Source organism: Microtus ochrogaster, linkage group LG8 (assembly GCF_000317375.1).
Source record: "Microtus ochrogaster isolate Prairie Vole_2 linkage group LG8, MicOch1.0, whole genome shotgun sequence".
Lineage (NCBI taxonomy): Eukaryota > Metazoa > Chordata > Mammalia > Rodentia > Cricetidae > Microtus > Microtus ochrogaster.
Genome location: NC_022033.1, coordinates 1304426 through 1316585, shown reverse-complemented (window position 1 = coordinate 1316585; position 12160 = coordinate 1304426). Strand labels below are relative to the sequence as shown.

General features: G+C 52.7%; 1 protein-coding gene across 1 annotated transcript in view; it reads left to right on the top strand.

Annotated features, from left to right (window-relative positions):
• Ntsr1 (neurotensin receptor 1) overlaps positions 1-11665 on the top strand; it is a 43171-nt gene extending 31506 nt beyond the window's left edge. The window contains exons 2-4 of the mRNA XM_005362744.2: positions 5948-6161; positions 8223-8313; positions 9312-11665. Of these exons, the coding sequence (XP_005362801.1) occupies positions 5948-6161; positions 8223-8313; positions 9312-9561 (555 nt within the window). The 3' untranslated portion in view covers positions 9562-11665. The remainder of the gene's footprint in view (positions 1-5947; positions 6162-8222; positions 8314-9311) is intronic.
• The last annotated feature ends 495 nt before the right edge of the window (positions 11666-12160 follow it).

The window sequence follows — 12160 nt, the reverse complement described above, 5'->3', positions numbered from 1 at the left end:
GTATGTGTGAGTGTGTGTGCATGTGAGAGACTGTGTGAGTGTGTGTGTGTGTGTAAGTGTATGTGAAAGAGTATATGTAAATGTGTGTGTATGTGTGTGTGTGTGAACATGGGTGTGGAGGCTAATGGTTGATGTCAGGTGTCTTCCTCTATCACTGTCCACACCAATTTTTTGAGATGGCCTTCCAGACAGCTGGCTAGCAAATCCCAGTCTCCCCAGTCTCCCCAGTCTCCACATCCCCAGTGTTTGAAGGAAAATGGATGAGCGGTGGATGGGGGGAGAGAAGTGGGGAGGGACCTGGGTGGAGTAGAGGGAGGGGAGGCTGGCATCGGGTGTATTGTATGAGAAGAATAAAAAAAGCAAACACTTTGCTAACTAGCTGTCTCTCGAGCCATCTGCTGCCATTTCTAAGGAACATTCTCTTCTGCCTGCCCTCAGATACCCCATAGTCCTACCTAGCAGAAAGCTGGCTTGAGGCAGAGTGTCCCCCAGCCAGAGGTGACACAGAGCCTGGTCACCCAGGAAAAGTCCAGAGCCTAGTTTTGCACAATAAGGACTCGAGAGTCCTCTGACACACCCGAGGCTCTGTGTGGGGGAACAAAAGGGAAAGGCGTCTACCAACCTCTGCCCTCACACTGGCCATCTCTAAATCCTCTTCCTGTGGGCAAGGACACCCCCTCTCTGTTTGCTATAATCGGATTTACTGAGCAGGGACAGGGCTCTAATCCCATTGAGATGCCGTTGTTGAAGAGCCAGATGTCCGTGGGGAAGTGTGGTGGCCGGCTTTGGCAAAGGGTGGTAATCAGCAACTGGGAGGAGCAGGCAGGATATTTGCCGCACGACCCACACAATTACACGGCAAGAAAGCACACAGCAAATTGTGGGGCTGGAGATTCAGCTGCCACCAGAATGCGATGACATGGCAGCTAGTGCACAGGGCAGGGGCTGCATCCTGTGTGCCTCACACAAAATGTATGCTCTGAGATGGACTGTGTATCCTGCTTACAGCCACTGAACCCCAGCAGGTGGCCTCGTCCCAGCCTTGCAAAGCCTCCTTCCCAAGCTCAGCTGAAAGCCCTGTATGATCACTGGAATTAGGAGGCTACTGTCCACGAGTCCCAGGCTTTCCTGGCATGGAACAGAGAACTTTCTTGGATGGCTCAACCTTTGTCAAGGGCTCTCAATGTACTGGGCTGAGCACTTGGCCCGAGGCTTAATCCTTCAGTGTCAAATTAGCACCCTGCATCTTAGGAAAATGCAAACAAAAGGCATATCAGCAAAACTGATTGAATTGGCCTGGGCTTTTGAAGTAGGGATACAGAATGTCGCATCTTAGCAAGTGGAAGCTGCTTTTCAGGACACGGTTACCCATCAGAGGAGATGCTACTGTCTTAGCTGATGTGGACAGAGCCGTAGACTCAGTTCAGCTGTGGGTAGCTTTCCTGGATGCAGGCATAAAGTGAGCCTAATTCACAAACTGGGGCCTTTCCTGCCACACTGTTGGGTATGGAAGAGAGGTGTGAGTCCAGCCGTACCCAGCCCACCTACTCTGTACTGTGCTGCCACTGAGGAGGGGTGTGAGTCCAGCCATACCCAGCCCACCTACTCTGGTCTGTGCTGCCACTGAACTTATTGGGGATCTCAGAGTCATTTGTTGCTGCTTAGTGGATGCCCCACCGATTTGAACATTCTAATGGGCTTTTTGGCTGACATGTATTGAAGGCGTGGCAGATAGACATCAGTCCTCCGTGCCCCGAAGTCTCTATACAGATGGTTTGGGGCCAGTTTGAGAAGCATCCTGTCACCTGTTTCTGTCCCCTGTCCTGTAAGCAAGCCTCACACCACCAGCTGTGCTGAGAGTTCTGGACCTAGGCTGCCCTGCACCCATGCTGCTGTGTTAAGCCCTCCCCAGACAGTAGGGTCTGGCACAGGTGGGCAAGGGCAGAGCTGTTGAGAAGGCCATTTTCCTAATCCAATTGAGGCCTCTGGGCTGAGTTAGTGGTCTCCCGACAGCCAAACTGGTGCCAGGCTTGCAACACTGCCAGGCACTGGCAGGATGTGGATATTCAAGGTTTTCTGTTGCTAAGTCCACAACCAGGCAGTAGCCTCTGGACAGCAGGAGGGAAGAGTCTGCCTCTCACATTAAAGGTGGCCAGTACACAGAAAGGTGGGAGGGTGGCATGTACCATCTGCGGGTAGCAGAGAGGCAATGATGTCCTACCCACATGCTGGTCAGAAGCCCTCTTGGCATAGGTAGGTACTGCCCGTGGTCCTGACTCCCCATCGAGGACTTAAGAACTACCCCACAAATCTCCCAATTAGATTCTGTCTGGGTCCAGCCTCTTCCAGTAATCACAAACCAGAAAAAGTACAGGGGCCCAATAGTGGAGTGGGGGCAACGTAAGGAAGCAAAATAGAAGCTTCCTGATAAATTCCCAAGGATTCCCAGCCTTTGTACTGAACACTCCCTAGTCTGGCTGCCGCCCAGAGAGGTACAACCTGAAAAGTGGGGCGGCTGGGCTCAGCACACTCACTCATGAAGGAAGAACCTGTATTTTATCTGCCTGGGATACGATCTGACTCTTTGTCTCCCTTCTGAGCTGCCTAAATTTCTAGTCCTGGTATACTCAGAACTTTGTGTCAAAGCCACCACTCCCAGACACCTGTAAGGGTGACAGGGGTTCGAGTGGAGGCCGAGACAACGTGGCATCCTGGGCTGCCACTCTGTGACATCCAGAAGCAGCTGCTCCAACAATTCCCTTACACCTTAAGCTCTCTCCTCGCTGTTAGCTACTTGACTAGAACCCGGCTCTCAAGTACCCTGCAGGGGCTCCTAGATGATGCTTTGTCTTCTCCCACAATCCTGCTCTGAGAGCAAGCGCCGCATACTCATTCTCGCTCCCATGGAATTCTGGGATGTGTCACTTTAAGAGACCCCCCCCCATCCTCCAGTTTTCTGGGCCCCAGCTGCCTACCTGTGAAATGAGAATAGACCCACCGATACAGGCTTCTTTTGTCCCTAATATTTCCTAGATCTGGGAATAAAGGATGGCTTTGGTGTGACGTGGGGTCTCTTGTTCACACCAGGGCACCAGACATGTCCAGTGTGTAGGGTAAGACAGATATTTCAGGTCCAGTTCAGAAAGGACACCTGAAGCTTGTTCTACCAGCCCTCATCCAGGTTGGTTGGATTTTCTGCAGTGCCAAGCTATGCCTTAGAGGAACTTGGAGAGCCACCATGTTTCCCTTTGTTTCCTTGTACTCTCTCCCCATAAACTGTTATCTTCTGATACCTGGGGGTCAACCAGTGACCCAAGGAGCAGATGCATGGGGACTGGCCAGCTGTCTCTGCGGTGGGCATTTGAGTCATTCTGTCTTTGTTATTTCAAACAAGGCTGTGCTGACAACCTTGATAGCCGGTCCGCAGTGTACAGGCCTGGACTCACCATCCCTGGTCAGTGTTTCTCTTCTGCTATCTTTTTTATTCTGCCTCCCTCCTTCTCCACAAAAATATAGATTTAGGCAGGGCAATGGCTGGGTTACCCCTATTCCTCTCAGAAACCATCCTAGCTTCCTGACAAGAGACCTCAGCTTGCTTCTTTTTCCCACCCTGATGGTAATTCTGGTGCTGCCATCCAATGGTGGAGGGCACTTCTGCTCACTCTTCCAATAACAAACTTTAAATCTGGAGTGACTAGGACCTGCTCCAGGTCACAGCTGCCATAGGCCATAGGACTCCTGTCTGTCTAAGGTTCAAGTCTAGACCCCATCCTGCAGCAGCCCCCACCTCCCCTGTGTTCTGCCACTCTCTGGAGCCCCTCCCCCATGCTGAGGCATTTCCAATCCAGAGCTGAGTGGGATAGTAACAGCCCAGGTTCCCTGGGTGGAAGAGAAGGCAAGGACACCAGAGACTGACATGCCCTTGTGTCCACTGTCCTCCCCAGGGTCCCAACTCAGCTTTATAAGCATGACCACTAAGGTGGTGGCACAGGGTGGCCCAGCACCTAGCTGCCCTTAGGACCCTAAGGGCAGGTCCTGCCACCCATGGGAGTTAGTACATATGTCTAAAACATAAAGAGAAAAGCAAAGACAGAGATACCAGGACAGACAGACACACAGAAGGGAGGCAGCAACGGGGGGGAGGGGGGGCAGGCAACAGAGACGCTGTATGACTGTGTGCATGTGCCGCACCTCCCCAAGACCAGTAGCACTGATTCTGGCCTTTCCCCAGCACTCAGTCCAGCTGTGACGAGACAGCCCTTCCCACAGCGGGTACTGGCAGCTCTGCCCTTCCTGCTATTGGCTGTGTCTTTCCCCACTGCTCAGAATCCTAAAACAGGGTGGTCTTGGGTCAGTCCCTGACTCGTCCCCCAGGACACTCAGTGCCACATTGAAAGATGCCATGGGTGCTTCCGGTTAGGTGGGATGGCAAGGAGGCATCCCACTGTGAACGCAGCATGACCCTCAAGCTGGCAGAGGCCATAAATGTTCCTCAAGGCTATCCTGTGTGGACAGGGCTGGGATGCCCATGTAAGTTGGAGGCAGACAGCTGGGGCCACACCTGGCAAGGGTCAGAAAAGGGCTCAGCTTGGGAGCCGTAGGGTTAGGAGCCTGGGGACCAACAGGGGCCTAGAGCCAATACCTGTCTTGTGCTCTGCTCTGACTCGGTCCAGTCCCAGAGGTAGCGAGCTGTCTGCTGCCTGTGTTCAGCGAGGTGTGGTATTTTAAATGTTTTGACATTTTAAATCTGTGTTGGCTACATTCCGTGTGTTTAATTCCACCATGACTCACCAGGAATTGAGTCAGTGTGTCTCCTGGGATGGGGCGCAGCTGGGTCCAGAGCAAGCCGAGAACTTCTTGCCTACCCTCCATGGGCTTCCAGTGGACGGAGCTAAACACACGGCAGAAGTAGGTCTGGCTCCTGACGCTGGGGGTGGGGGTGTGAGGGGTGGACAGACCCTCTGTTCTCAAGGTCAGCTTGGGGAGGGGACACAGGGTCCAAGAGGGAGGGGGTGCTGATCGAGAACATGCAGAAATACCTTCCCTTGAATGGTTTGTACCCTGACTGTTGAGTAGAGCTTTATTAAAGTAGCAACTTGGACTGCTTCTTCCCAGCCCCTCCCAGCGATGGTCTGTGGCTACCTGGGAATAGAGGCAAAGCCTTCCAGATGCTGCAACCAAATCCAAAAGAGACATGGGGAGTCCCGCCAATTCCAGCACTCTGGGTGGCCACTCCCCTCATTTCCAGGGTCTAGTCACGGTTGTCCTCACCACAAGCCAGGAGCCTTGCAAGTCACAAGCCTTGTGCTGGCCATGTTCTCTGTGTGTTTCCATTAAGACATGTCCGCATTTGTGTGGTTTTGCTCCAAAAGCTGACTGGACATTGCTGAAGAAGTCAGGTTGAACTCACACAGGCCAGGAAATAAATCCATGTCCAGCCTCTTCTGAGTCCACAAGAACCACAGACTCGGTTTCCCCAAATGTAGAGTGTGTAGAAAGCCTGGATCGATGAGCAGGGCTGTGCTTCTCCAGACTGCTGAGAGGCACCTGGTGGGTGAGAAAATGTATGGAAGCATCAGTGTGAACTATCTGCACGCCGAGTGGGAGCCAAGGGCTCAGCCTCACTGAACAGACCACGCCATGGTCTGGAGTCCTGGGCATGATATCCTCCGACCCAGGACCCAGAGCTTGGACCTCGTCAGAACACGCAGGGTTTACCCAGCCCCAGAAACAGAGGCTGTGTTGATCATTTCCAAGCAGATGGGAGTGGGAGCTGAGCCTGATCCAGAGGAGGACCTGATCCGGTGGGCAGGCTACATGGGCCCGGCCTCCCTAAGGTGTGAAGTACCTCCCAACCCCAGCTCTGAGCACACCGGCATGATAGCCTCCGGGTCTGGTGGATAAGCAAGGCCCGCTAGGACTAACAGCTGCCTCTTGCTCTCTGCAGGTTAACACTTTCATGTCCTTTGTGTTCCCCATGCTGGTCATCTCCGTCCTCAACACTGTGATTGCCAACAAACTGACCGTCATGGTGCACCAGGCCAACGAGCAAGGCCGGGTGTGCACCGTGGGTGCCCAGAACAGCTTACAGCACAGCACGTTCAGCATGTCGGTCGAACCTGGACGTGTCCAGGCCCTACGCCACGGAGTCCTCGTCTTACGTACGTAACCTCAGACCCTGGGGAGTAGACAGTGCTCTCGGGCTTAGTGTGGGGCTCGACCCAATGGGATAGAATGTAGGTCCAGGTTCGCCAGCGGCACCCTGCCATCTTCACCCCCTCATGCCTTTGCTCAATCAACCAGAGGCTGGGTGCCAACTCTGAGCTTTAAGTCTTGTTCCAGCTTTCTCGCTGGCAATCAAGGCTCTTTCAAGCACGCGATCGCACCCCAGGCATGAGCACAAGTGAAGTCACATGACCAGACCTGGCAGCTGGGGGCCTCCACGGAGGCAACATCTTGCTATACAGGACTAGGAAGTCCTGGTAGCAGAGTTACAGGCAGAGGGCTTGCCAAGCAAATGCCGGCTGGCCAGGCAGGACTTGGCAAACAAGGCTGAGCAGAGTGGGTGGGCCTGAATCCTGCAGCTGATGCAACCTCAGGAAATGGTCATCAGGTATGATGGATGAGAAAGACGCAGGACAAAAGTCTTTGTTCTCCAGACCCATGTCTTGCATGTTTCTATGGCTGTGGCTCCTTGCTGGTCTTGTCCTTTTGCTGTTCAGGCTGCTCACCAGCAGCTCTCGGTGCAGTCTCAGAGCAAACCCACTGCGGCCAGCACCTCAGAGCCCTTTGGCAATCCTCACTGATGTCTTTATCTATACCCAAACACAGTGACCATGAGAAGAGTTCCTCCCAAGGCCACTGATAGAGTCACCTCCTCACGTCGTCCGCACTAACCTAATGGCCCTCAGCGTAACTGGAAGAGATCTTACATTGCTGTCTGGCTGTCCAGCTATTCCATCCTTCTGATCACACCCACCAGGAGCTAACTCACCCAGGGCAGACATCAGGACTGAAGGGACACCCTCTAGGACCCCAAGGTGTCCCAACTCTGCTTCCATTAACTTTGGGGGTCTGCACCCTCAGTAGAACAAAACTGAAAACCTTGAAAGCTCACGTTGTATAGATAAGGATACTGAGGCCAAAGCCTCCCTCCACCTGAGTGAGTAAATATCAGGTCAAGTGCAGGGCCATCCTGATGCTCAGACCGCTGTGTTGCTTCTCAGGGTCCCACATCCTCTGCTCTCAGGGAGTTTTCCCAAGTACAATTTTGTTTTTTTTTTAATTTTATGCCAAAAATGCATAGCATAAAATATTCTACCATAATCATTGTGAGGTGCCCAGTCTGGGACATTAAGCAATAATTGCTCCCCACTATCTCTGTGTAGAACTCTTCATCTGCCCGCCAGCCCATCCTATGAGTCTGACTCCTGGAGGAGCCTTGTATGCACAGAATCATACAAGAATTAATTATGTGTCTCCATATACAAAACATATTTCAAGCTTGTCTGTGTTGGAGCATATGTTAGATCAGAATCTCCTGCCTATTTAATGCTGAATAATATTCCATGGTGCAGTGCTCACTTCACGTTTCAGGAACACACATCATGACCAGAGACCGGCGTGACAGCAGCTCCACCCGTCTGTCCACAGGCTCCCGATCTCTTCTACTTCTGTGATTGGCTAGGGATGATGCTATTGTAAGCGTGGAGTGCAAGTATTTCTTTTCAGTCCTTTCAAGGCAATTCCCAGAAACGGGGCTGTTGGGTCATGTGCTAACTGTTGTTCTATTTTCTTTAATTGCTGTTTTTTACAGTGGCTGCAACACTTAGCACCCTTGCATCTGTTTGGCTGCTCTGTGTGTGTTTGCTTTGTATGAGTGCGTGTGTATGGAAGCCAGAGGTTGACAGCTGTGGTTGTCTTCCTCTTTTGTGCTCTGCCTTCTCTTTTAAGATGGCTTCTCTCTCTGAACCTGGAACTTACTGATTCAGCTGCATGAGCTTGCCTGTGAGCTCTAGGTATCTACATGTCTCTGCATGGGGCTGCAGTCTCGTAGCGCTGGGTTACAGACACGCGCTGCTGCACCAGCTGTTTTTTTTTTTACTACAAAAAAAAAAAGAAAGAAAAAAGAAAAGGAAGAAAAAGGTCCGTGAGCTCAGAATGTCATCTCTGTCTCTTGTGGCTCTCTCCACATTTCCGAGACCCATGACTCTGTCTTGCAGGTGCCGTGGTCATCGCCTTTGTGGTCTGCTGGTTGCCTTACCATGTACGGCGCCTCATGTTCTGCTATATCACGGATGAGCAGTGGACTACGTGAGTGATTGGTCTATAGCACATGGGAGCAGGGCTGCAGGAGCCCCACAGCTCACGAGCCAGTCTGGAATGAGGTGGAGCTGTTGTGAGCTTATGGCTCCAGGGAGGATGGTTGGATGAGGATGACCGTAGCCAAGAGGTCAGAGGAGGCAGCAGATCTTCAACGTCATGCCTGCTGGGACATTTGGGTCAGACCTAAAGGTCCTTGGGGCCACAGCCATCCCGGAGTTGGCCTTGAGACTCACACAGAGTGCTGTGTGACTTGTCACAACAGGAGGAAAAAAGGCAAAGTTAGGGGAGACAGACAGGTTCAGCTCCCACCCCAAGCCGCTTGTGAATGTTGTTAACTGGGCAACTCATGGGAGACTTGGTGTCCAGGTTCTTAGAGGAGGCTGGTCAGAGACCCCGCTGCTAACCCTGAGCCAGGCTCCCAGAGAGAAAGCAGGTAGTCAGAACCAAAGAGTCAGCTTCCGTTAGAGTAGTCCTGAGGGCCGGCCCAGACGCCATCTAAGGACCAGTCACTCTGGAGGCCTGCTCTGTGAACCCTTTCTATACCCAGAACCAGGAAACCAGATATATGAGTAACAGCGTCTTCGGGGCAATAGGCACAGGAACATCCCTGTGAAGGTTTCCGGAGCTTAGGGATGCCTGGGGATAGGGAGATTAAACCCTCATGAGTGGACACAACACACGCAAGCATCAGCAACCTTAGTGGTTCCTGTCTTTGTAATATGGTCAGGGATCAGTGGGCCCTGAAGCCTTAGGACAAAGAGCTTCTAAATAGGACTTCACGGGCAATTAAGATGTGTTACTGAGAGAAGTGGGGGCAAAGTAGAGAGGCCATGCCCAAGGGGGGCTGTGGTCAAAGCTAGATCAACCGGATTCCCTGGAAAAACAGCCCTTAGGGATGCTTTGGTGTCCCAGGCCACCATACTGCTCATGCCTGGATGTGTACATACCGAGGGCTTTCCCCCATACCGAGGGCTTTCCCCCTGCAGGTTCCTCTTCGACTTCTACCACTACTTCTACATGCTGACCAACGCCCTCTTCTACATCAGCTCGGCCATCAACCCCATCCTCTATAACCTGGTCTCTGCCAACTTCCGCCAGGTCTTCCTGTCCACGCTGGCCTGCCTGTGTCCCGGCTGGCGGCGCCGAAAGAAGAGGCCAACGTTCTCCAGGAAGCCGAACAGCATGTCCAGCAACCATGCCTTCTCTACCAGCGCCACGCGGGAGACCATGTACTAGGCCCCGAGGAGGTCGGGAGGGAGCCTCAGCTTGTGGGCCTCCCAGGCCTTTGCGGGGTTCACCAGTCTAAACCATGCCGGTGAGGCTGAGGCTCCCTCCACCTGGAGGCTTCTTTCTTTACACTTTCTCTTTCCTTTCTTCCTCTGCTCCCCTCCTCCCCAGTCCTCTCTTCCTGCTCTCTGTCCCTCTCCTACCTCTGATTTAAAAACAAGAACAGAGGCCGTTTCTCTCTCTGACCCTCCAAAGGTCTCTAACAAGAAGAAACTAGCACTCACCAAGGACAGCCTCCTTTGTTGCCAGACTAATGGATGCTTAGAAAGAAGAAATGAAAGCAACGCATTGGGACCCGGCTCTTGGGTAGACGGGAGCTGGGCCAGACACCCACTGAAGCTGGACTTGGGCTCAAAGTCCACAGGCATAGGCTCCATCTCAGCTTCCTATGCCTCTGCTCCTGCCCTGGTCCTGCAGGTCCTGTGACTCTCTCCGAGTCTCATGTCCAGACCCTTCCTGGGCAGCTGAAAGCTGAGAGGACCCACGCCTGTGTCTCCACCCTGGACAGCTATGGCCCACTACAGAGACCAAGTTCTCACATGCTCAGAAAGGACAAAAGGCTGACCTGGACTCCCTCTTCTTTAGGCCCATCCTCACCCAGGACAATCTTCAAGTGCCTTGCAGGGATATCTGCACTGGGGCCTTGACCTTTTGGATCTGCAGAGGGCTGGCAGATAAGTGGGGCCCAGCCTCCCCTGTCCAGGTGATTTTGTTGGGGAGATACTAGTCCTGTGTCTCTTAGACAGCTGTGTAGACCAGGGTCTGGCAGCTGCTGGCTTCAGGACAGGACTCCTGAGAAGGGCACCGAGCCAGGTCCTCAGCAAGTTGCCAGTGTCTGAGACTTTGCAGGTAAGGGGAGGCCAGTGCCCCAGCATCCAGCTGGCCAGCAGCCCCGGACTGAGACATATGCCAATTTATTACCAGCTGCCAAGCAGCCGCCCTGACCCAGGTTCTGGGCGCCCGGAAAAGCAGGCACCCTTCATCTCTGGGAGCTGTCTCCAAATAAGACAGAACCATCGAGCCTCTAGCCAAGAAAGTCGGCTGAGCTCTTGGAGACAGTCCCAGGATGCCCTGGACCAGCAAGGGAGGAGTAGCAGGAGGGCCAGAGAACTAAGCTCAGCCTTTTGCAAAAAGAGTCTTGGACCTCACTGTCCTGAAGAGAAATGAACAAATGGGCAGTTGGCCGGTGAGAACAGTACTGCCTTGGGTCATGACCCAGGGCTAGCCTTCACTCCCTCTGGGCTATAAAACAACAAGTTGAATATTGGGGTGTCTGTGATCACCCAGATATAGCCACTGTGCTACCTGAACCCCGCAAAACACCTCTGCCAATAAAATGACCCTTCAGGTCATCAAAGGCAGGGCCTGGCTGACACCAGGAAGATGTGATCAGCCCAGAGGGGTCCTCTCCATCCAAGAACTGTCTACACAGGAGCCCTCGCAGCCAGTGAGTGGGTCACAAGCCAGTGCTTCTTCATGAGGATATGGACGTATACCCTGACCAGGCAGTCCAGCCCCAAGCCCCCATCCTGGGTTCCCAGACCTTGGGTAAGCCTTTTTTCTGAGCCTCAATTTTCTCATCTCAGCTGACTGGGACTGTCTTGAAGGACCCAGCCTAGACTAAACAGAAGTGAGAAGCCCCCAGGCTGGATAGAGCCAATGCCCTACTATACAACCTCCCAGAAGTGCTGTGGCTGTTACCAGAAGTCCTTGTTGCAGTCTTTAGCCTCTTGTCTGTGTGCTTGATGTAGTTAGGGACATATGTCCATGCCCCACCAGACACACCTATGACCTCGGCTTGGTATTCTCAGCTCTGGGCCAAGTCAGGACGGAAATAGCTCTGGAGGCTGACCTTAGTGTCCTGGGTCACAAGTCCAGAGTCTCATGAGCCCAGTTAGTGATGTAGACACAGGTCATGTGCCCTCAAACATCCACCAGAATACCCCCACCCCACCCCCTCTCTTCCCCATGTGTCCCCCATAAAGAATAAAGGAAACTGTGGACACCCAGTTTGGGCCTTGTGTATGCTTCCGTTCATACACCCGTCCGTTCATCGAGGCAGGCAGAGCTGATGTAATGTATGGGCTTTATCTGCCTCTTATAAGCTATGGGTGGGGTCATATCTCCTAAAAACTGAAAGGGTCCTGGCCACTTCCATGACCACCTTCCCAAAGACTTAAAAGTCTCCCTCACACACCTGCTGCCCGACCACCTCCCTGCCCACCTTCCTGGAGAGTTAAAAGTCCCCTGACACTTTACACCTGTTCTCAGCAGACATAGCTCCACAGAGAGCTGAATGATGGCTGCTTTTGAACTCTGGTTAAACTTTAAAAAAATAAAATATTGGAATTTTAGACAATATAATTTTCCTCCGAGTTGAGACGTCTCCATCCAGAATGAGGGAAGATGAGCAATGCTTCCGGCTTTCACTCAAATGTCAAGTGGCCCAAGCTGAGCAGATCTGCACTCAGAAGAGATGACAGCGTGACGATGGTGATGATGTTGACCGTGAACACTTTCCAGTCCTATCTCAGAAAAGGAGACTCAG